Source organism: Chenopodium album, chromosome 15 (genome assembly GCF_948465745.1).
Source record: "Chenopodium album chromosome 15, dcCheAlbu1.1, whole genome shotgun sequence".
Classification (NCBI taxonomy): domain Eukaryota; kingdom Viridiplantae; phylum Streptophyta; class Magnoliopsida; order Caryophyllales; family Amaranthaceae; genus Chenopodium; species Chenopodium album.
In genome coordinates, this window is record NC_137848.1 from 20,425,023 (window position 1) to 20,450,304 (window position 25,282).

The 25,282-nt window shown below is 38.8% G+C and overlaps 2 protein-coding genes across 2 annotated transcripts; both read left to right on the forward strand.

Moving 5' to 3' along the window:
• The first annotated feature begins 3,491 nt into the window (after positions 1-3,491).
• LOC145580960 (uncharacterized) lies at positions 3,492-3,995 on the forward strand. Its single transcript, XM_081638039.1, has one exon. The coding sequence runs from the start codon at positions 3,492-3,494 to the stop codon at positions 3,993-3,995; it is 504 nt and encodes a 167-aa protein (XP_081494165.1).
• Positions 3,996-4,296: 301 nt separating this feature from the next.
• On the forward strand, positions 4,297-5,023 carry LOC145580962 (uncharacterized). The gene is made up of 2 exons (XM_081638040.1): positions 4,297-4,635; positions 4,790-5,023. Exons 1-2 carry the CDS (start codon positions 4,297-4,299, stop codon positions 5,021-5,023), a joined length of 573 nt encoding a protein of 190 aa, XP_081494166.1.
• Positions 5,024-25,282: the final 20,259 nt, after the last annotated feature.

Consider the following 25,282-nt stretch of genomic DNA (forward strand, 5'->3'; position numbering starts at 1 on the left):
ATTTTTAAATCTGAAAAATACTTTTCACACTATAAATCAGATTTGAGGTTACACAAAAATGATTTAAAAACTTTCAAAACAAAATCCAACATTTAACTAGAAATACTGCAAGGAAATTGTACACATAATAACATGCATATAACCAAGAATTCAAAGACGGGACACTTACCTCAAAGATGATCGTCTTTGAATCACTTCTGCTTCACAAGCAGACTTTGGTCTTCACGTGGTATTGGGAATGTTCTAGGGTTGAGTTTCATTCACTGCATTCCTTGTAGATATCCATCATAGCCTAGAACTTGCTCCTCGAGGTTGCCCGGTTTATGTAAAGCACCGACTCTGATACCAATTGTTATTTCAAATGATATACTACAAGAGGGGGGGTGAATTGTAGTAAGTTCCTAGTGCCTAATTTTCGCAGAATATAAAACAGTTATAGTTAGGAACTTAAAGAGTGCAAATCAGATTTTACGAGGAAACCTTCCAGGGCCCAACTGGAAGTAAAACCTCGACCCACCAAGGGATTTTCAACATAACCATTTAACTATAATAGGGTAACACCTAGTTACAACCTATTACACAGACCTTTCTCACAAGTTCCTCCACGGACATTTGCTACATGATAGGAACCTATCCTACCGACCTAAGACACTTCTCAGGTTCCTTTCACTTGACCCAAGACACACTCAGGTTCCTTTCAATTGACCCAAGACACACTCAGGTTCCTTTCACTTGACCCAAGTTACACTCAGGTTCCTTTCACTCAGTGTGCACTCACAGCTACTTGAATTTTAGAGAATTCAAACTCATCACACCCCAATACCGAAAATACTCAAACCCTTTTTCCCATTACAAGATCTCATTGAATGAATAAAGAGATAAAACTAATATGTTGGACTCTCGAGATCTGTCTGGAACTCACTAAACGTACTGTAACCAAAACCTGATAGGAACATTGACTAGGAGGACTGACTTAGCTTCGTGGTGAAGAATAAAACCATTAAGCACGACCACTACACTTCGTCAGCCTCGACTTTGAATGAATACATATGAGCATATTTATAGTACACTCGAATTATTCATTTCATCTTGAAAAAGATAGGTTTTATGAAAAGATAAGTTAAAAAAATATTTTCTAAAAATAAGTCTTCCGAAAATATATCTTTTTGTTAAGAATAAAATCTATCATTAATAATAAAGATATAATTAACATAAAATCAGATTTTATTCCAATCTTATCTTTTTGTTTAAAAAATACTTTCTAAACAAACTTATCTTTTTCAAAAGGGATTTATTAGAAAATAAATATCTTTATCCAGTAAAACCAAATCCCTAAAAGATATGCACGTATTAGGTAAATATATATCATTAAAACCGTCTTTTAAAGATGCGCATACTTAAGTTCCTATTAGGTTCAAAACTCTGACAGTCTCTGAGTTCTTGACAAGTCAGTAACTCTAATTTCATTGACTATCTGGAGTTCACCTTGGATCTATATAAACTTGTTCCAGACTGACTTTTATGTCCAACATACTTACATGAATCCTAGAGCAATATACTTCTATTTCTCCGTCTTCATGTTGCTTCTCTGAGACTCTTGTTCTGGAATCCTGTAGTCTTGATGTATTCTAGATCTCAGGTTTTGCCCCAGCATTACACCGAAACCAGGTCATTACAACCTGTTGATATGTTCCTGTCAGGACACACCTTTGCCCCAGCATTACACCGGAACCAGGTCATTACAACCCTTGATATGTTCCTTTCAGGGAACACCTTGAAGTTCCATTTATGGAACTCTTCTTCTTCTTTACTTGTCATCCTTAGTCTTTTAAGGTTCCTCTATTTCAGTCCTCACTTCAACTCCCAGAGTTTAATTATCCTGCAAACATCAAAACATTAAAAGAGTCTTATTAGATAGAAGTTTGCTCAATCATTAACATCATCATCAAGACCCCTTTTTGATGATGACAAACTGAACCAACTTCTGAGGATAACAGAATAAAACAAAAGGTTATTTTTATTTATAAAAACAATAAAGAAAACTAAAACAAAACCAAACTAAGCTAGAGCTAGCAAACTAGAAAACTAAACTGAATTAAAAGACTCCTACACATACATGATCTATATATGCATAGGATACTTACCTCGTAAAGCTGACATATGCAAATACCTATTTACATAGTTACCTTCATGGTTCCTTAGCCATCATAATACTTATCAACCATAACACTCATCATTGTTCTTGTTCCTTTATTGCTTATCCAATATTGCTTATGTTCCTTATATACACCTGTCATTACTCAGGTTACTTGTACCCTGTTCCAAGCATAACTTGCTCTTTCTATGCACAACTAAACAAACATGTTACATAGATAATCATCATTAGTTTATAATCATCAAAACCTAATAACTCAACAATTTCCCCCTTTTTGATGATGACAAACTAATGATGCTTATCACGCATTATAAGATTAATTGTTGTACATCTATTCCCCCTTAGCTTTTGAAGCGAATAACATTAGAACAAGTTAGGAACATACACAGGAACTTCATATACTTAGGAACTTAGTAATACACATCATTTATCAATATATATACTTTCAAAGATCATGATGTAAGAACTTTAGACTTTATTGCTGCATACCATAAACATCATACATATTCTTCCCCCTTTTGTCATTATCAAAAAATAAATAAATAAATAAAAATATGTTCCACACGTTTGTTTTCCGTAAATTACACACGCGTAAAGTCATATGTCACACCTACCACTATATAATAAGTAAATATAATGGTTAAGCACTTGTTGCTCCTAAAAGCCTCAAGGTACTCACTTTCCAAAAACACGGATACCATTTCCAGACTATTTTCCAACTCACAATCCAAAGTCCCAATTCAAAACCCTTAATTGAACTTGACAAATAAGAGGTTAAAAATCAAGTAAAAACAGAGGAAATTCCTCGGTTTCCTGGTCAGCGAGAGGGGAATCGACGCCAACCCGGAGAAAGTGGAGGCAGTCCTGAGCCTCCCAGAGCCAAAGTGCACTAAAGACATCATGCGGCTGACTGGAAGAATGGCAGCACTGACTCGATTCATCAACAAGTTAGCTGACAACCCTACCATTCTATCAGCTGCTGAAAGGAAACAGAGAGTTTAAGTGGGGTGCAGCAGAAAAAGAAGCTTTCGAAGGGATCAAAGAGCATCTGACCAAGCTCCCAACCATAATCAGCCCGGAGCTGAGGGAAAAACTACAGTTATACATCTCCGCCTCAATACAAACAATCGAGTCAGTTCTCTTGGTTAAAAGGCAAAAACAACAGAAGCTAGTATACTTTGTAAGCCACGTACTTACAAAGGCTAAGTAGAGATACCCATTATTAGAAAAACTGGCCTTCACAGTGGTAACAACAGCAAGGAAGTTGAAACCCTATTTCGATGCGAACACAATTCAAATCCTCACAAATCACCCGCTGGAGAAGGCCCTGCAGAAAATGGACGCCTCAGCCAGGCTCCTAAAGTGGGCGATAGAGCTCTCTGAATATGAATTCAAGGACAAGCCTAGGGCAGCTATCAAAGCTCAAGCCTTAGCAGACTTCATAATGGAAGCCTCCTACGAAGAAAAAGAAGATGAAGTTGGAGTTTGGAAGGTGGCAGTAGATGGATCTTTAGCCGAAATGGGAAGCGGAGCAGGAATAATAATAACATCGCCAGAAGGAAATGTATTTGAGTACACCATTAAGTTCAAATTCAAGGCATCGAACAACAAAGCACAGTATAAAGCAACTCTAGCAGGCTTGAGAATGAGCATCGCAGCAAGAGCTAGAAAAGTGCACCTGCAGACTGACTCCCAGTTGGTGGCTAGCCAGCTGAAGGGGGAGTATGAGGCTAGAGAGCCTACAATGCTAAAGTATACAACTAAGGTGAAAGAGCTGGTGGCTCAGCTAATACATTATCAGATAGACTTGGTCCCTAGAGTAGAAAATTCCCTAAGCTGATGCATTATCAAAGCTATCCAGTTCTAACCTACAAAGCCTCACAAGGACAGTCATGGTGGAAGTCCTAGAGGAGAGCAGCATCGTAGAAAGTAAGCAGGTGAATTGCACCAGGTAGCAGCGAGCATGGTTCACAGACATACTGACCTACAAGGTACATGGCTCCCTGCCAGACGATGAAGCGCGAGCCAAGAAAGTTAAAAAGGACGCCAACTGGTACGTGGTGATGAACGGGGAGCTCAACAAGAAGGGCTTCTCAAAACCACTGCTGAAGTGTATTCTAGAGTAGGAGCAGGAAAAAATCATGGAAGAAGCACACTCAGGAATCTGCGCCAACCACATTGGCGGGAAAGACTTGGGAGTTGAAGTGCTTAGAAGAGGAGCATACTGGCCAACTCTGATGCAGGATGCATTAAGATACGTCAAAAAGTGTGAAAAATGCCAAAAGTATGCTCCAGTCATAAACCAGCCAGCAAACGATCTGACTCCAATTCTCAGACCGATCTCATTTGCTCAGTGGGGAATGGACATATTAGGACCCTTCACCATTGGGTCAGCGGGCAGAAAGTATCTTAAAGTGGCAGTAGACTATTTCACCAAGTGGATTGAAGCTGAGCCCACCAAGTACATAAAAGCAGCCCAAGTGAGAACGTTCATATGGAAGAACATCATAACAAGATGGGGTGTCGCAGTGCATAGTCTTTGATCATGGGTGCCAATTTGACTGCGACACCATCAAGGATTACTTGGAAGAGATGGGCACCAAATATGCAAGTGCCTCAGTCTGCCACCCGTAGAGCAACGGCCAAGCAGAAGCAGCAAACAAGCTGATCCTTACAGCCTTGCAGAGGAAGTTAGAAGAACATAAAGGCATTTGGGCTGACCTAGTCCCAGAGGTATTATGGGCGAACAGAACGACAAAGAAGGAGTCTACTGAAAAAATTCATGTCACCCTGGCTTATGGGGCAGACGCAGTGATTCCAATAGAGGTGCGAATCCCTAGCCTGAGAATCCAGCACTATGAGCAGTAAGGGAATGAGAAGCGCCTACTAGAGGAGCTGGATTTCCTGCCAGAGATGCGGCTGAAGGCAGTTCTTAAGCTAGCAGCCCAAAAAAGCAGAATCTCAAAGGCTTTCAACAAGAGAGTCAAGCACCGAGAAATGTTGCCTAAAGACCTAGTTCTCAGACGAACAACAACAGTAGGGAGAGGAAACCAGCATGGAGAGCTGTCAGCCAACCAGGCTCCTTCTCTTGGTTTCACCCAGCTCACCTCTTTTGTGGGGGAGAAAGGAGATAGACCAGCAATAAGCTCTTACAAAGATAAGTAAGATGCATAAAATAATAAGTCGCAGCAAAACAAGCTGAACGACATAAATAAGTCACAGCAAAACAAGTTGAAAGACATAAACAAGTCGCAGCAAAACAAGTTGAACGACAAAAATAAGTCGCAGCAAAACAAGCTGAAAGACATAAACAAGTCGCAGCAAAACAAGTTAAACGACATAAATATGTCGCAGCAAAACAATCTGAAAGACATAAACAAGTCGCAGCAAAACAAGCTGAACAATATAAAAACAAGCAGCCAAAAAGCTGAATGACATAAAAAAGTCATAGCAAAACAAGTTGAACGACATAAATAAGTCACAGCAAAAACAAACTGGATGACATGAATAAGTCACAGCAATACAAGTTGAGCGACATACAAACAAAATACAGCCAAGCATGCTAAAAGATATGCAAGCAAGTCTCTACGAAAACTAAGTAGAAGACACATCGTATAAGCCTTTATCATAAATAAGATGAAAAGCATAAAATTCGATAGGTTCCCACCAAGCGCAATATAAGGCCAAACGATAAGAAAGCCCTATACAGCTAAGTCAGGAAACAAAGTCAAAGAAGCAGTAAGAGAAAGAGCAACAGGAAAGCCCAATCTACGAGGCTCCCCCTAATACAACAAAAGGGCTGCTGAGCTAAGGTTTAGGTGCAACTACACCATGGCCTAGCAGCGTGTACGAACAAGCATACAGGCAGCAAGATAGGCAATAAGCAAAATAACAAAGAAGTTATCAAACGCATATACTAACAAGCTGAACCTCTGTCCACCAAGACAGAGTAAATATTCAGCGGGAAGACTACAACATTAACAAAGCTGAACCCCCATCCACCGGATTGAGGAAACATTCAGCAAAATAGTTAGAAAAACATAGAATTCAAGTCAAGCTGGACAACCCCAACAGTTAGAAAATAAAGTGTTATTAGGAAGCACACTGAAAATACAATCTTTGGCGGCTATACACCCCAAAGACAACAACAAAAACTACCTAGTTACTACAGACCTAGGTGAGGGAAACTCCAATGAACCGCTGGAAGAAGGGGGAGATAGCCGCCAAAACCTTTATTGCTTATCAGCTAAAGTCTCCACTCCAATGGTAGCAGCAATATCATTGCATAAAGGGACCTCCGAATTCAGCACGACATGATTGGGGACCTTGTAATTGGCAACCCGAGGATGGTCAGCAGGCAAATCGAAAAGGCTAGCTTCCCTAGCAGCCTCAACCTTAGCCCAAAAGACGTTGAAACGAGCCTGCTGCTCCTCACCCCCACCATAGAGACCGCTTACACAGCGGGCTGCAGCCTCCCAACCTCCATCATGGCGATTAGCGAGCAGCTTGGTAAAAGCAAGGGAAAGCACAAAAGACTTAAGTGTCTCCTTTCTAGCAGCTTCAAGCTCATCCTCTCGTCTAACCTACAGATCAGCCATCTCAACCTCCAACGCCTGCACCCTAGCCTGAGAAGTTCCTAGTTGTCCCTCGCAATCCGCCAGCTTCGTCATGGTGAGTTGGAATTCTCCCAGCTGAAGTTGCAAGGCATCTGCCTTCTCTCTTAAGGGAGACACCTCACCAGCCATTGCATCCCTCTCAAGGCGAGCCTGCTGAACCTACTTATCCTTCTGAGCAAGAACCAAGCCCTAGTTTTGGTACTCCTTCTCCACTGTAAGCAAGGCATTAGCCAAGTCACCAACAGACTTGATAAGCTGCAAACAAACAGAAGGAAGAAAATAAGCTAAGGCAAAAAGAAAAGAAAAATAAGCTGAAACAGATAAGCAAAGCAACAAAAACAGCCTAAGACAAAAATAAGAGAAATAAGCAAAAAGAGGAAACATAAACAAAAAGAAAAAGCTAGAAATATAAAAGCTAACCTTCTACAGATCATGGCACATAGTGGTAGTAAGGAGACTGACTGAGCTGCTAGTAGAGTCAGCTGGGTGACGAATGCCTTGAGTAAGGCGATAGCCGAAGGTGCCACACTTCTGTGGCTTGTCCACAAACAAGGACTCAACAGCCCTAACATTCGTCAAAGGGCGGAATGGAGCGTTCTCCGCTCCAGCACGAAACAACAGAGGGCGAAGAGAGGCATCAATGGGAACCTCCCCAAACTCTATAGGTCTAGTAGAACGAAAAGTGCCACCAGCAGAGATCGACGTCGCGGAAAGTGGGTTTGCAAATGCATCACCCAAGAAATGGTGAACACAGCGATGAAGCTCACTGGAGTTCTGGGTGCCAGTCTCCCTAGCAGTGTTCTCACCAAGAAGCCCAGTGTTAGCAAAGTGAGAAGCGAAGGGATCAAGAGAAGAGGAAGTACGAGCCTTTTTAGCAGTGGGCTGGTCAGCATCAGCTGAGGGTGAGACCACAGGATCATCCTCCAGATTAATAACTGGATGATCCTGCTTGTGTGAACCCCCAGGCTGAAAGTTCCCTCCCATGCTAGCACTTCGCAAGCGGCCTCACAACCTAGAAGGGCGAGGTGGAATCCTTGATAGCTCCATAATAGTCTAATCTGGGAGCTGAAAATCAAAACCCTTAGTAGAAAGACCTATAGCGTTCTTAGTAGTAACGGTAGCACCAATGCTGGGAGAATAGAGCAAAACATGCTCAGCAGAAGTTGTGGGTTTCTCACCCACCACATTGGTAGTCTCAGCCTCCTCAGCGGGAAACTTAATAACGTTGTCAGTAAAGTCGTCAGCATTATTTTTGGAATCATCAAAAGCTTGAGTCAGTGGTTCATTTACCGCAGAAATCTAAGGTGCCACCTGGCCGAAAGCCGCAGCAGAACGCTTCTCAGGACGAGCACCCTACGCCACTAACGCCTCAGACCCTGAAGTAACCTCCTTGGGCGCAGGACGAGTTTCTCGCCGACCCCCAACAGTTGAAGAGGAAGGCTCGGTTTCAGCAAGACTAGACCCTGCGCAATCAGCAGCGATCACAATGCCAAAGACAGCCCTCATTTCAGCTGGGGCTAAGCGAATTTCACCCTTCAAAGAGCCAGCATAAACCTCCAGAGTCTCAAAAAGTTCAGGAGGATTGTCAGGGGTGGCAGTAAAGGGGTCCTTCCAGTTGTCCTTCAACCCAAGAATGCCCCTATCCAACTTGTCGTAACCTGAAGCCAGCCAGCAAAAAAGACAAAATAAAGGGCATAAAAGCGTAGTAAAAAAAAAACTCTTACAAACAAAAGACAGAACAAGAAACAAAGCTTACCAGGCTCATGGGTAGAACACAAGCGCATAGCAGAAAGCTACGCGTTGCCCACAATGTACAAGGAGTTAGGCAGCCAAAACTTGGGAAACTTAGAATCACCTGTGCCCGCTCCCTGCAGCATGTCAAAAGCATCTGTCTCGCGGTTAGCCTTAGTGGGGGAAACAGTAACTCCAGCCATGTTAGTACGAATCTCCCTGAAATTGCGTGGCATAGCAAAAGAGGAAAGCACTACAACCCAGAAAAACTTGCCTATCCAGTCCCTAAAACGGCCAAGTTTAGGGTAAGATAAAACTCGACCCTCTTTGGGAGCCACGTAATACCACCCAGACTCAGAACCAGAAGATGACCTTTTCAGACTCATCAGAGATTTGAATAGATGTAGTGATTCTAGATACCACCGAAAGCGCAGGAACCACAATAAGCATATCAAAGTGTGCAAAGAAGCAAGATGCAATAAAGCAATGCAAAGGTTAAAAGCCCGAAAGACCTTATCCAAAGTAGGGTCAAGAGGGAATCTCAACAAGTCCAGTTGAGAAGCAAAGACGGCGATATGACTAGCAAGAGGAGCAAAAAACTTGGAGCCCTCACCTGGCAAAACCAGTTTGTAGCCCAGACCAAAGCCGTAGAATTTCTGCCCCACAGCAGCAAGATCCAACTTCCTTGCATCCTTACGCCAGTTGGAATCCAGCACGCAATTCTTGGGGCCATGACACCTTTCATCCACAAAGAAGTCAGTTTTGCCTTCCTCAATGGGCTCCTCCACATAGATGGGCTAGAAGTCGTAAAAAGGGCTCTCACCAGGAGATTCAGCCACCCCACTCATATTTACAGCCGGAGAAGGAGATGGTGAAGAATTTGTAGCGTTGCCACCCCGCACTACATAATGGTCAAACCGATTCACATTAGTCATGTCATCGAGCCAAGCAAAACTGTTTAAAGGCTGAACATGGGGAATGAGACTAACAAGAGAAACATCAAGGGGATTAGCCTTGACCATGTTAGCTAAAATCTCATGGCACAGCGTGCGCCTCCTTAAACGAGCAAGGTGGGGTACAGGTACCCCGTCCTGAATAAGCTCTCGCTCGCAATAAGGGGCAAAGAAATCTGGACGTGGTCCAGGCCAAAAAGGACGGAAAGCGCTGCTTTCAGTAGGGAGACTACTACCCGACTAGGGTACAGTAGGAGAAGCCGCAACAGTACCCTCCCTGCCCGCAGCAGGCGGGAAATTGAAAGGCATAACTGTTGCAAAGGAAAGGGGAGAGATGCAGGGGAAACAAAAGAAGTGCGTGCAAAGCGCTCACCTGAGTAAGATGGCTCTGAAGGAGAGCCAGACTCAGTAGCCACGAGAGGCTCACTCATGTTTTGACTGTTAGAAGCGTCTGACATCCTAAAGAAGATCTACAAAGACAAAAAAGCCCCCAAAGAAGACGAATAAAAATGGGGTGCCAAAAACCAAAGATCAGTCTAATCCCAAAAGGGCGAGTGCAAAAAAGAAACGCAAGAATCAAAAGAAAGAATTGAGAATACAAGTACAACAACAGAGGGAAGCAAATTGGGCGCAGGCAATTAAAATTGATCAAAATACGTAATTTTGCGGAAGAAAATACAAAAAGAAATAAAATTGGACATACATATACAAGAAAAGGTACAAAGTAAGTACCTTTATGACAAGAAGCTGCAGAGGCAACGAAGCACAACAACAATGGCGACCTAAGAAACCAAACGGGGAACAAGGTTTCAAACTGCAACCAAAAGGCAAGAAAATTCAATAAAACTGAAGAATAAGAGAAAATGAGCAAACAAAGAAAAAAATGAAGTAAGAATAAAGACGAGAGAGATGAGAACTTACAACGATAATGGAGGAATGACGCTCGTCTGTGAAGAAGATGAAGAGCGAGAAATTTGAAAAGAGAAATGAGCAGATGAAAAAATGAAAAGGGTAAAAAGAAAGGAAAAGGGGGACAGTGAATTAAATAGGATTAAATAGGCGGTTGAGTGAGCAATAAAGCCGAACCGCCATGTCACCTAAGTAAAAATAAACTGACCACTCAGATGGCCGACACGTGTCCCACTCCTGCAAAACATCGTTCCTGCCAAAAAAAAAAGGAAAAAAAAAACGTCAGCGAGAGTAATCGAAATTCCTCCCTACAGGCTCGTCATTTCTCAGACTTCAGCAGGAGTAATAGAAATTCCTCCCTGCAAGCTCGTCATTTCTCAGACTTCAGCGGGAGTAATCGGAATTCTTTCCTACAAGCTCGTCATTTCTTAAATTCCAGATAGCACAATTCAAGTCTAATAAAAAATTGTTCCTCTAGCATCAGCAGATATAAATGAAACGTTCCAATGCAATGCATCTCCATCGACCTGCAGCATGACCACTCAAGTCTCAGATTCGCGTCGTCAATCCAGAGACTTGGGGGGCTAGTGGTATACGAGATAGTTTAGCCAGACGACCCGTTGAGCAACGGCCGATAAGACCATACGCTTAGAATAGCTGGCATGAGTAACCTCATACCACCTCTTAAAGGGCTAGTTGTAGGGGATAGCTCCTGCTGAGCTATTTCCTCCAGCTGAAACCATTAAAAAAGGGATTCACCGCGCAAGCAAGAGCCGGAATGAGTGACCTCACACCACCTCTTGAGGGGCTAGTTGTATAGGATAGCTCCTGCTGAGCTATCACCAGGCTCCCAGACTGGCCCTCAGGGTGCGCACTCATCGCCGGACGGATAGCCGAAGGGGCTCCTCAGCCCGATAGAGTCAACCCGCAGGCTGACCAAGTATGACTCTCCGCAAAGGAGATCGTACGCCTATAAATAGAGGGCAAAGTACAACAGAAAAGAGGTTAGACACACAAGTTATTACACTCCCTCTATCTCTCTAAGTACACTTTCTCTCTCTAAAAACATTCTAACTTAAGCATCAGAGGGAGGTTCCTCGAGCCACCCCCGAGGGCAGTTTACGTGTGCTGCCTTGTGCAGGTTGTCGACGGGACCCAGCTTGTACCAGCAGAACCCTTGGCGGACGATACTGGGATCTATGATGTATATAGTGACACATCCAAGAATGGCTTGCGATGTGTGCTTATGCAAAATGGAAAAGTGATTGCGTATGCATTAAGGCTGTGAAAGACTCATGAAGTGAATTACCCAACTCATGATTTGTAATTAGCGATAATCATTTTTGCATTAAAGATTTGGCGGCATTACTTGTATGAAGTGAAATGTAGGATTTATACAGACCATAAGACTTTAAAATATATTTTCATTCAAAGGGATTTAAACTCACGCCAAAGGAGATAGTTGGATTATATGACGGATTATGACTTAGACATACAATATCATAAAGGGAAAGCAAATGTAGTTGCGGATGCTCTAAGTTGTAAAACCAGTCATGGATTGAATACTTTGATAGTGGCCGATAAGTTATACAGAGAAATGAGGAAAACGAACTTAGAAGTTGTAGAATGGGGAGTGCCAGCAGGCATCCTTGCGAACCTAAGCATCCAGCCAACAATATTTAATGAGATAAAGGAAAATCAAGCAGGAGATGTGAAGTTGGATAGGATTTGGGAGAAGATAAAACAAGGCAAAGCTACAGATTTCAATATTCATGAAGATGGGAGTTTAAGGTACAAGGGTCGTTGGTGTGTACCATAGAAATGTGAGGAGGTTAAAAGGAAATTAATGGAAGAGGGTCACAATACACCATACTCAGTGCACCCAGGAGGGGATAAGCTATATAAGGATTTGAAAGAGGTGTATTGGTGGCCTAGAATGAAGAATGAGGTTGCGAAATTTGTAGCAAAGTGTTTGACTTGTCAAAAGGTGAAGATAGAGCACAAGAGAGCACAGGGAACTATGCAATCATTAGAAATTCCTTGATAGAAGTGGGATTGTATCTCAATGGAATTTTTGACTTGCTTCCCGAAGTCAAAGAGAGGAAATGACACCATTTGGGTAGTGGTGGATATACTTACAAAATCTACGGTGTTCATACCAATGAAGGAGACCTGGAAGATGGAGCAACTTGCAAAAGCTTACATCAAGAATGTTGTTAGATTACATGGAGTTCTAAAAAATATTGTGTCTAATAGAGATTTTGAGTTTCTTTCAAAATTTTGGAAGAGTGTGCAGGAAAACTTTGGTACAACACTTAAGATGAGTACAACATTTCACCCTGCCAAAAATGGATAAACTGAAAGAACCATACAAAACTTGGAAGATATATTGAGGGCTTGTGTTATAGACTTCCAAGGGGGATAGGAAGATAGCTTGGACTTGATTGAATTTTCCTATAATAATAGTTACCATGCAAGCATAGGCATGGTTCCATTTAAGGCTTTGTATGGAAGAAAGTGTCACGGTCCAATTTGTTGGAACGACATAAGTGAAACAATGATCTTAGGGTCTCAAATTATTGAGGATATAGTCAAACAAGTGAGGGAGATTCGAGCTAAAATTCAAGCAGCATAGGAACGTCAAAAGAGCTACGCAAATTTGAAGCGTAGAGAATAAGAATTTGAGGTGCGTGATAAAGTGTTGTTGAAAGCGTCACCAATGAAAGGAGTGATGAGGTTTGGAAAGAAAGGAAAGCTTAGTCCAACGTACATTGGTCCATATGAAATACTACAAAGGATAGGCAAAGTAGCTTATAGGTTGGCCTTACCTATGGAGCTAAGTACAGTACATGATGTCTTTCATGTATCTCAGTTAAGGAGGTATATCCCTGATAAGTCTCATGTGATACAACCTGAAACCATTGAGTTAGATCAAAGCTTAACCTTTGAGGAGAGACCTGTCAAGATCCTTGACAGTAAAGTGCGTAGTACACGCAATAAGAATACTAATATTGTTAAAGTGCTATGGTCTAACCAAGAGTATGAGGAAGCAACTTGGGAAGCTGAAGATGAGATGAAAAAGAAATATCCCAAGTTGTTTCAAGTATGTTGAGTTACGGGGACGTAACTCATTTTCTTTAACGGGGGTAGAATGCGGTAAAATTTCGCGCTTTTTCCCTATATTTTAAGTTATTTTTGCGCTTTTTGCAAAATTTTAACGAGTATTTTGAGTAATTTTGATCTTAAAGAGTCACCAAAAGATAAAAGTATGACAAAAATTACATCAATATTACACGAAGTGAGGAAAAAGTTTGAATTTCGTTACCCAAGTTTCGGGACAAAACTTCTTTAAAGGGGGGTAGACTGTAATACCCCGTATTTTTATACGTATTTTAATTTAAATATTTATTTTCTAAAGTATTTAAATAATTCAAAATGAATTATTTATGGCATTTTAATTATTTATTTAATAATTTTGGAAATACTTTATTTTATTATTTAAAATATAGTTTTGGGCATGTGATTTTATAAAAGGAAACATTTAAAGTCAAAGTCAAATATAACTTTGTTTAGGAAAGGGATTATTAAGGGTATGAAGGGAATTTAAGTTTAGGAGGGTTTCTAGAGAAAAGGGGTATAGATATTCAACACATGGGCAAATTGAACTTTGCCCAAGAGTGGAGAATACCCAAAGGTAAGTTTTTCTCTCTCTCCTCTTATTTTCTCTTCCTCTCTCTTAATTTCTCCTTTCCCTTTTTTATAAAAAAAAAAATAAACACCACACACCACCACCATCACCGGTGGCCGGCTGCCACCACCACTACCACAGCCACCCGCCAGCACGGCACGACAGCAGCAACAGTCGTGGGGAAGGTGGCGCCGACCACCCTCCCCCTTCTCTTTTTCGTGCATCATAAAAAAAAATATTATTCTTTTTAGCTTTAATCCTTCATCTAATTAATTATTTTGGGTTTTGTGATGATTTTCATGATGATTGATTATGAGTATTATGTAAAAAAAAATTCAGATTTGATTTTGAATTAAAAACCCCAAATTGAAAACCCTATGTTTCCAAGTGAGTGATTTTGTATAATCGTGGCGATTTTAAATCGTATTCAAGGTATGTTCGCGTACTTGTTATTTATTTGATGATGTAGGAATATGCTAGGCTTTGAATAATTAATTCCAAATAGTATTATGATAGATTTTGATTGGAATTTGTTGCTTAGTTGATGTTGTTGATTGAATTATGAAGCATGGATTATTTGTGATGGATTAGTGATTGAAAAATAATTAATTTGGCATGTTGTATATGAACAACACTTTTATTATTGGAATGATAATGAGCATAATTAATTAAACTAAATGTTTAATTTGGTTTGGAATATTAAAAAGTAATTTTATTATGGTTCATATAATTTTTATTGATGTTATAAGCATGAGAAAAAAAAGGTATTTAAGTGTCCATGTACACGAGGAATAAATTATATATTGGTGCCTTAGTGCACTTAAGGTGCTTCTAACATCGAGGTATAGGAATTTTGGCGCATTATGTGTTTAAGGTGTCTTTGACACCGTGGTAGATTAAAAAGGGTTCCACATTAAATATTATGTGGTTACTAATTATTCAAGAATTAAATTTGTATGTTGCATTGTTTGAATAATTTTAATGATTGAAAATTGTGTTATGGTTTGAGAGTCATCACCAAGTCTAATAATATGTAAATAACGTAAAGTGAAAGAGATTACGCAACAAAACTCTTGGAATGTATATACCTTGAGTATGGACATATGGGGGGAGTTATAGGGTTTTATATTTAACCATAACTTCTATTGGGAGTATAGGACGCTATATACTCCTTTTTATTATTATGCGCAGGAATTCCGCCACTTACGAGTGGTTCTTTTATACTGGTACGGTTAGCTCCAGTGTTAGTACCCCTTTTTATTGGGGCAGGTTAGGGGGAAACCCGTTCGATACGTAATCAATGCTAAATGAATAAATTAGTTATTTATTCGAGGGCCAAGTTGTATGTTGTATGCTTGTAAACAGGTGAAACAAGGTAAGTTGTGTGATAATAGGTGAAAGTATGTTAGTGTGTTTTATTACGCTTATGTACTCAACATTGCTGATTGTATGTTTGTTTGGTCTTGTCTTTACTTTGGCCTACGATGACCCATTTCTAATGGAGAGTAGTGGGGACAAGTAGAGAGGAGCTTTTCAGGTGATGAAGCATGTTCATGATGGACATGAGTGAAAAGCGAATCATGCTTAGTTTCCATAAGTTTATGATGTGGTTTATTGTGTTGATTATTTTATTATGTTATGCTTGTGAGACTAACGCAAAGGTTTAAAATTCGTTTGGTTTATAATAAGGGCCTACAATGGTTCCAAGTTGTAGGTTGACTTCATTTTACTTTGGTTTAACTTTATTTTCGTTTGGTTGACTTTTAAAGTTGAATTGTTTTGAACGTTTTTAAAGATAGTCTTCCGCTGTGTGTCTTTGATATTTGCCTTAGCCATTTCCACGGTGGTAATAATGTCTTAGATTTTCCTATTTTGAGTTTTAAAAGGAGTAAAACATGTATTTTAAAGGAAAGGAATTTCTAGGGTGTTACAGGTACCAACTTTCTCCTGAAAAAGAAAGACGTGAAAAGAAAGAAGTAAAGTGTTGGATCTTCCTTAAAAGGAAATAAGATGCGAAGAATTAAATCAAGTGATGATGCATGTTGAATGACCTTAATCGAATGTATGTGTTGATGTTGTATCTTATGGTGGAAGGATTGTAACATCCTAGACTATCGCAGTTGATGACTCGATGATGAAAGTATTTGGGTAACTTAGGCACGGAGGCTAAGTACTTCATACTTTTGTGATGCAATGATGATTTGAGTAATGAACAACTCTAAGATGACGAGGCATGCTTCAAAGTTGTATCAAAATTTCATGACAAAAGGTTCCTAAAGGAAGGATTATTTAGCCATGTATGTGTGATGTGTGTGAAAGTGACACTACGGTTAGGCCGCAAAGGCTAAGGGTGTGGAAATATATTTTGAGAAGAGCTAAATAATGGTGACTCTTAGGCTGGTCAGGCTAATGAAGTAGGGATAAAGCCCCTAACTCTAACTCTAAATGGATAAGGATGAGCATTGGAGATCACTTGATATGATCATGTATGAATGTTAATGGGAATGAATGTATTTTTATTACGCCCGCACCCCAATTTGAGGTTGCCTACGTATTCGTTAGGAATCAGGCAAAACGTAGCTCAGCCAAACCTCGCACAAGTGAGTGTATTCCTCAAAGAGGTATTTTGAAGGGTTGTAACAGGGTTAGACTAAAGGTTAAAGAAGAAAGGATAAAAGCTCAAGCCCCAATATAAGCCCCCAGGAAAAGCAACCTTGCTTTTGAATCTTGGTATTTTTATGTTTGAGGTTTCTCACTTTTGAACTCTTTTGTCTATTATTTTTTGCTCTCTTTTTTATTTTTCTTTCATTTTTTCAAATTCAAATTCTTTTTTATAAGCGTGGGCAATCCCGATCATGCATTCTATCACTCACTTGGCATTCATGTTTCTCAGGCACGGTATCGAGCACTGGATAAGAGACGCAATCTGAGACGTGTTTTTATACAGATATGTTTATATCAAAGACATTGGAACACTTTTCCTTTTGCACACTTTTATTTCTTTTTGCTTTTTTGAATTTTTGAGATCTAGGTAAAATCACTCAAGCTTTTGTATTTAGAATTTGCATAAGTTGCACACCATCCCATCCGAAGGTTTGGTAGATGTGGGTTGAAAAAAGAAAGGTCTATCATTAGACGAGGCTCAAAGTAGTTTATCAATAAAGGAATTATATATTTGAAAGGGTGAAGGTGATATGATGTGGCTACAAGAGGTGCCTCTAATCATTGGTGTACCTTATGCTTAGTTCGGACAATTTTTTTTTTTTTTTTTTTTTTTTTGAGATGCAATGCAATGATCATATGCAAGGAAAGAAATGCTCACTTTATTAAAATGAAAAAGGGTAAAAATCAAACTCTTATAAATTTAATGAAAATAAAGGGTGCCTATGCTAGACTTATTAAGGGGAGCGGAAATCAAAAATAAGAAAAAGAAATCATGAAATCTTGTTGTTGAAGCCCGCCTCATGCTTTGCACTTATCGTCACTCAGTCTTCTTGCAAGATGGAGGAACGGGAAGCTTGTTATTATCGATCAAACATTGGATGGCCTCTTTTAGTTTCTAATAACTCTCGGTAGTATGTCCCCTACCTTGATGGTACTTGCAATGGGCGTTAGAATCCCAGTTGGGTGATCTATTTTCGGGTGCTGGATCTTAAAGAGGACTAATGGGAGTGATAAGTCTTTTGGCATGGAGTCGATCGAAGGCGGTGTCATAACTCATCCCAATAGGGGTGAGTTCTTTTCTTAGTTGCTTTCTTGTCCTGTGATCATCCATGGCTAAGACATCATTAAGGTCAAAGTTACTAACATTGTTATTGGAGTGGGTGTTTTCGAAAGAAGAAGGATTGTCGCTCTTGTTTCCTTTCCAGCCACTGTTGTTACTATGGTTAGTAGCTTTCTGTTTTGCAAGGTCATCTTCAATGTCAATACTTATGTTATAGACGGCCTTAAAAGTATGTGTATTGTATTGGTATTTTAACTGCTTTGAATACTTTTCCTGAAGGTTTTTTATGAACATCCTCACAGACTCTTTCTCACTTAGAACTTCAACCATCCTAGCGAAAGTTTCCCTTCACTTATTAAAGAAAGCAGTAAATCCTTCGTTTTCTTTCTGTTTGAGCATTTCAAGTTCTTTGTGGTCGGTTTTAACTTGGATGTTGCACTTGTACCTATCTATGAAAGCATTTGTAATAGTTTCCCAAGAAGAAGTCTTCTCCTTGTCTAGGGAGAAAAACCATTGTTGACAAACGGTTTCAAGGGATAGTGAGAAAAGTGAGGGAAAGATCTTTTTATCGACTGCCTTGATACTTATTATGGTCTCGAAAACTCTCAAGTGAAAGTAAGGGTTATCGGTTGGTTTGAACTTAGGGATGTCATTGGCATTGAACTTCTGCGTAAGAAGTTCTTTGTCCACTAAGACCCCTTGTGAGCTAATCCTCTAGAACTTATAGTCATTGGAAATTTTGTTAAGGCTCTCTTACATGTGCTCAAGCTGTAGTTGCTTGCTATGGTCACTGACTTGAAGAGCGAGAGTCTTCATCATCTCAATAAGATTGGCCATGTTTTGTCTCATCTCATCAACTTCTTTTTGAGTGGCCATGATCACAAACTTTCTTCTGTGCCAGATTGGTTTGTCAAAGAGTAAAACTTGGACGAACGTGTTGTCCTTGATTAAGCGCCCTTCTCTTCTTGACCAAGTGCTATGGAAAGGGAAGTCATGGATACTTATTATTAATTATTTGACTCAAACTCAGTTCAACATGCATATATGGGGAAAGACCATGGAGTATGAGGGGAATGATATGTGTGGACAAAGCATGTAATATGAAAGTAAAAGAAAGGTGTGAGGTATGTAATGTACGGAAGGTGATGTGAAAGAATGTTGGAGGCTATAGAAATTTCCGGAATAGGACGGACCCCCAACTCGAATGACGGAAAGGACGACTTATGCATGAACCTAAGGCACGGTCATGGTGTAAAAAAAATATGTACAAAGTCTGAAGACTTGCGAGTGTAAGTGATATGTTCAAGACTCGTGTCATGACCATGTGACTAGACTATGTGACTAAACTCGAACGAAGACTAAGTTAAGACCTCATGTATATGTGCTAAACTGGACAGGCTGTAGCATTTCAGTCATAACTTTTGATCTGTGACTCCGAATTGGACGAAACTAACGTCAAATGAAAGATAAAATCCGAGGCTACAGATCCATAGGTGGCACGACATATAACTCTTCTTAGAACTTTGACTATGATAAAAAACGTTGACGTTTATGCATAATACGGGAATGAAAAACCGGGTTGACTTAAAGGAACTATGACTCGATTTTAGACATATTTATTAGTCCAAATTAATTAATCAATTAATTAATTAAAGTCCTTTAGTCATTGGTTAGTTTATTTAAGAATATTTATAATCAATAGTCAAACAAACGGTTAGCTCAATCACACATAGGTTATGCACAAGTAAAGAATGCATAAGTAGTCAAATAGCCACAATATGATGCAATGAGTTTACAACATAACCATGGCTCTAGTTCTCTAAAGTTCAACAATTATGGTAGTCAAAGAGGGTCCACGGTTATGAGTCCGGATGTATTACACGGAAGCCTTACGTTTGGAAGGGTTGGCCCGTATGGATGGGACCCCGCAAGTTAGACTTTCTTCCATGGTTTGGTGAATTCACAAACTCGGATGTACCCTTCGTTGCACAGAGCGTTTGATTGGGTAGATGGAGCGTGAAATCCCAAGGGATAAAGCCACATGTAGAACACATATGGTTTTCGAAAAAGAAGGAAAAAATTCAATCAGGAAGTAAAATTGATCAAACAGTACTTGGATCGGTAAAACAAGTAGGCAGACTTTTGGCTCGGTATTGGAAAACCTCGGCGCAGCGATGACTTTATCGCGCAGCGATGAAATCATCGCGTCGCGATAAAGCCATCGCACAGCTATGGACACTGTTGTCTCAGCGACAGTTCCTACATGCCTCAGCAGCTTTATGTGTTCTCAGGATTATCGATTATCCGTAGCGTTTTTATTAAATTCTAGTTGTGAAAGATATTTCCCAAATTTACCACATGTAAAATCCTATGTTTTTTACGCATTACGGATGGTCTTTCTAATGCGGACCTTTTTATGTTTATGCAATTAATGTCAATCAAAATTACGCACATGAATATTTAGAACGTTTCAAGTCTCATATACTCATTCTAAATTATTGCCAAAATAAATTTTAGGAATTAAAATAGAAATCCGCCCAAGTGGAGTCGCCAAAAAACTGTAGGGAATATTTCAAGCATCCCGCACTTGAGTCCCACTGTGATCATACACTTGAGCATGGTGGCGTCCAAAGGGAAGGAATCTAGAGCAAAAGAGTCGCCAATAGGTTTTAGGAACTTGTAAATCATTCACGATCACAGAGATCGCTAACTCCATAGTGGTCCTGAACCATGACTGGATATTTGGGGATGAAAGTACAAATCCAACCTAAAAGAGATTGAACCTGCCCTAAATAAGCCTCTACTTTGTTCTTCTCATATTCATGTGTGATTCCCAATTAACATACAATCGAAAAATTAACCTAAACCTGTTTAATCTATGTTAGTTGATTATTAATGAACAAATAAATCTATTATTGGCGATCATTTGAATTAAAATCACATTAGCCTAAACAAAATTATTAATTATCTTATTAAGCGTGATTCCAAGTACAAATTCCCTTTAAACCTGCAAGAAGGGTGTGATCAAGCAATAACAATAATATACCAAGCAACATAATAATTATGATACAACAAATCATCATCATCATCATCATCATAATCTCAATCAAAACATAATAATAGCAAGATCCTAGGCATGATACTAACAAGATTAATAACTGTAGGCGTCGTTCAAAGTGGGCCTACGTTAATGCATGTGTGAATATGCTTGGAACTCATAGGAAGTGGGAATTGACATAATACGATTAGGGACAAGGAAAGTAGGGAGCCGCCAACAAGTTTTTAAGGAACTTGTAAACCGTTCACGGATCATAAAAGACAACCACGATAAAGGGACAACGATAGGCAACAACGATTGACCCGTGAAGGTTACACCCCATTCATAATCCATGAGATTACTAACTCCATATGGTTCGGAACCACGAAAGGAGGATCGGGGATGATGGTACGAAGTGAGTCATGGAATCACATTCGCCCATATTGGCCTCTACTCGATTCTTATTGTGAAAAGTGATTCCGACGATTTCAAAGGCGTGCAAACAAATATTCAATTTGCTCCAATCTAACGGTTTTAAAAAAATCTCTTCGAATTTCGTGCGCAAAACATGTTCATCATAGGTTTAGAGGGGCAATTTGGCCCCATGGATCCAATTTGAGGTCAGAATTGACAAAAAAAATGATCGAAAATCCCTCGTTTTGCATGTTCACGCAAATCGAGGTACTTTTAACACGCAAAACGAGGCATTTTTGATCATTTTTTGTCAAATTCTGACCTCAAATTTGATCCTAAGGGTCAAAATGCCCCCCAAAACCGTTACAGAGCATGTGTTTGACACGAAAATCGAAGATTTTAAAAAAATTTCGTTAGGTTTTTGACGACAGGTGGTAAAAAACAATTTTTAATTTTTTATTTGGTGGTAAAATAAAAGTTTTAGAAGTTTTGGTGGTAAAAAAACATTTTTTTGATTTTTTTTTGGTGGTAAAAGTCAAAATTTCCTTAAATTAAATTAAATTAAAAGTAGAGTTGATTTGGTCCAAACCCTCAGTTAATTATACCTTTCACGCCTTGATTTAAGGACGGAACCTCGGGTGTTGTATGGACTCCTTAGAGTGCTTAAGGAAGGAATGATATAAATAGGAAAGTTTAAGGCTTAGAGTATGAGAGAAAGAGAAGAGGATGATTTTATTGGTGTAGAAGAGAGGAAGAGAGTGATTTTGTGCCCCGAACTACAGAAATGAGAGTCGTATTTATAAAGAAAATGAGTAGAGGGAACACACGGAACCCTAAAAAGATAAAACCCTAATTTTAGAGCGTCGTGACACGGTCAGTGTCTGCCGCGACACGGCAATATGTGTCGTGACACTATACAGATTACTGTGTCGCGGTGCGCATTTTTCCCTAAACTGATAAAACGCGTGAAAATTGTACGCGGAGAGTACACATAAAAATTCGTGTCACGGTATGTGTACCGTGACATGGAAAAGGACACAGCGACGTGACACAATCCACCGTGGCACGGCACGTGCCGCCGTGTCACGATGTACAGCCTACCCAAAATTCCGTCCAGATTCATGAACGCGTGGGAAAACGCAGAAAATACACGAAAAAAGCACCGTGAAACGGTGTAGAGTACCATGTCATGGCAATATGCACCGTGCCACATCATCTTTTGCCACGACGCGGCATTTTAGCTGCTACGCGGTAATTCTAGTTTTTTACGCGTTTTTAAAACTACGATAACTTTTGATCCGTAACTCGGAATAAGGCATATAATATATCATTGGAAATATTATCAAGTCTACTTTCTAACCCAATAGGAATCAGGTAAAAATAATTTTTATATTTTAAGATATGACCGTTTTAATTAAAGGGTGTCGGTTTTGGGCCGAGTTTAGTTCTTTGCTCATATCTTCTTCGTTTTAAATTGGAATTGGGCTTATGATATATTTTTGGAAAGCTTATTTCAAGCCCTATACAACCAATAATAATTGGATCAAAATTATAGTGCCACAAAATCAGTTTCTCTCAGTTTTGTGATGTGGACACGAAAAGTGGAAAGTAAGTTATGGTTTAGGGAAATGAGCTAGGAATTGGATTGGTTTATGAAATGTATTGAATGGAAACATGGATTTGAGCACTCCAAATATTAAATACTCAATTTGACCAATAATGGCAATGAAAGGTTGTTCATCATCGGGTTTGGTTTTAGGGAGACATTTTAGGTATCTACAATAACAAATCCTAACATGTCACTAAACAATAAAAATCAAAGTTTTATCCCTAACATGATAAAAGAAAGATACATGATATTAGAAATATTAATTAACTCCCTAAAATGATACTAGAAATCAATGAAAGCATCCTAACATGTTACTAGGAATTAATAAAATAATCTAAGCATGATTTCTATATCAAAAGAATAATTAAGTAATCAAATTACTTACTTTGAATCCTCATACCTCTTTCTATCAAAAGAATACACACATTAGTAACTTTAATGAAAATATTAAATCAAACAATAATAATAATAATTGAAATTAGATTTGGGACCAAACCCTCAGAACTATCAACCTTTCACGTCGAGGTCTAAGGAAACTTCGAGCTTGGCTATGTGTATTTGAGACTCGTGAATGAGGAATGATGTATTTTGAAAAGGCTAGGCTTAGAAATTAAGAGAGAAAAAGGAAGAATAAGCTTTAGCTTAGAGGGAGAAGAGATGATGATTCTGGGTGATTGTTGAAGATTTCAAAACGGAGAAAAAAGACCCTATTTATAGAGAAAAATTGACTGTAAATGATAGAAAATAGTCGACTCGGGGTAGAACTAGCTCCATCGCGGCGCGATGGTTGCTGTACGATAAATTCTCCCTACGGAGTTCTTCTCCTAATCAAATTAGGTTACTTAGAGTCCATACTTATATTTAATCAAATCGAATTTAATCTTTTAAAAACACTTGTTTTATTCCAAATAGAATTCTTTATCTTTTAAAAATCAAATATGACTATAATTAATAATCTTAATCCCATTAGAACTCAAAATAACCTTCTAGAAGATTCTTGAAGATTAGGATAAATCCTAATGACTTTAGGAATACAATTAAAATTAATGGACCCTCCACATGATCATTGGGCTGCCCATAAAACTTATTTAGAACCCAGTTTAGTATTTGGCCATAACTTCCTTGTTATAACTCGAATTGGGCTTATAATATACCATTGAAAATGTCTTTTCAAACCCCATCCTACTAAACAATTATTGGACCAATATTATGGACCAAATAAACTGGGTTGGATGTTTTTCATAAATTGGATACAAAATGAATGATTTTTGAAAACAGAAATGAATTATTTTTATTAGAAAACATTATAGAAGAAATCACGAGTCTCTTCAACATTTCACCTCGTTTGATATTCAATGACGTGAAAGGTACTCATCACTGGGTTTGATTTTCGGGGAGACAAAATCAGGTGTCTACAGAATGTAATTCACTCAATTGTCAATACTTAACTTTAGTAAAGAGTTAACTGTAAAAAATTAATGATGTGCTAAAGTGGAGTGTCAAAAATTTATAAGTGCAGAGACATTTAGTAGTCTTGAATGTTATTCAGTACTCTTACAATAAATACAGTGTAGTGTAGGTAAAATTATGAAATGAAAGTTATTGATAAATTGTTTAAGAAAAGTGAATTTTTTTTATTCTTAACTTGTACTTAGTTTTGTAAAATGCCTTGGCGAGTTGGTACTGATCTTAAATTTTGATAAATTCTAATCTCAAGTGTTTAATTAGACGGTCAAATTAAAAAAAAAAATTAACTTTTCAACATCTAAATTTTTCACTTTATACTTACTTTAGAGGGTTTTAGAGATCTAGACTTAGTGTCTTACCCATACTCTTATTTAACTTTTTTACCTACCTTCAGTTCATAAATTCTCACACCATGTCTCTATCTCCTTCAAGCTCAAATGAAGAAACTATAAGCCGTGGAACTAGAGTAACAAGTGCAATTAAGCAAACTAAACCATATTTGTAAATAAATTTCATGGATAGGAAATTTAGGGAAATTAATTACTAATGTTGTAATACATGTTTTAGTAGTAACTTTAAAGGTTGGGACAATAATTATGTATCGATTTTGTTACTAAAACCACTTAATTTTTTGACATTATGTTGAATATTAATTAGTTTATTATATTATGTGGCTAAAATATTTTCGGGTAACCAGTTTAATAAACAGGTTAGATTAGGTCAAGTGTTTTCAACCCGTTTATTGTTTTGGTCAAGGATTTGTCAACCCGTTTAACATTGACACGAATAATCGAACACGAAACCGACACGACACGACCTGTTTGACAGATTTAAAAGTGAGAATTGACATTAATTAGCTCTCGTGTCATGCACGGTAATTTTTCACTATTTCTTAGTTAAACACTATATTTATTTATAATAATTATCAAATTGCAAAATGAGATAAAAATTTGTAATTAAAAAAATAAAAATAAAATTA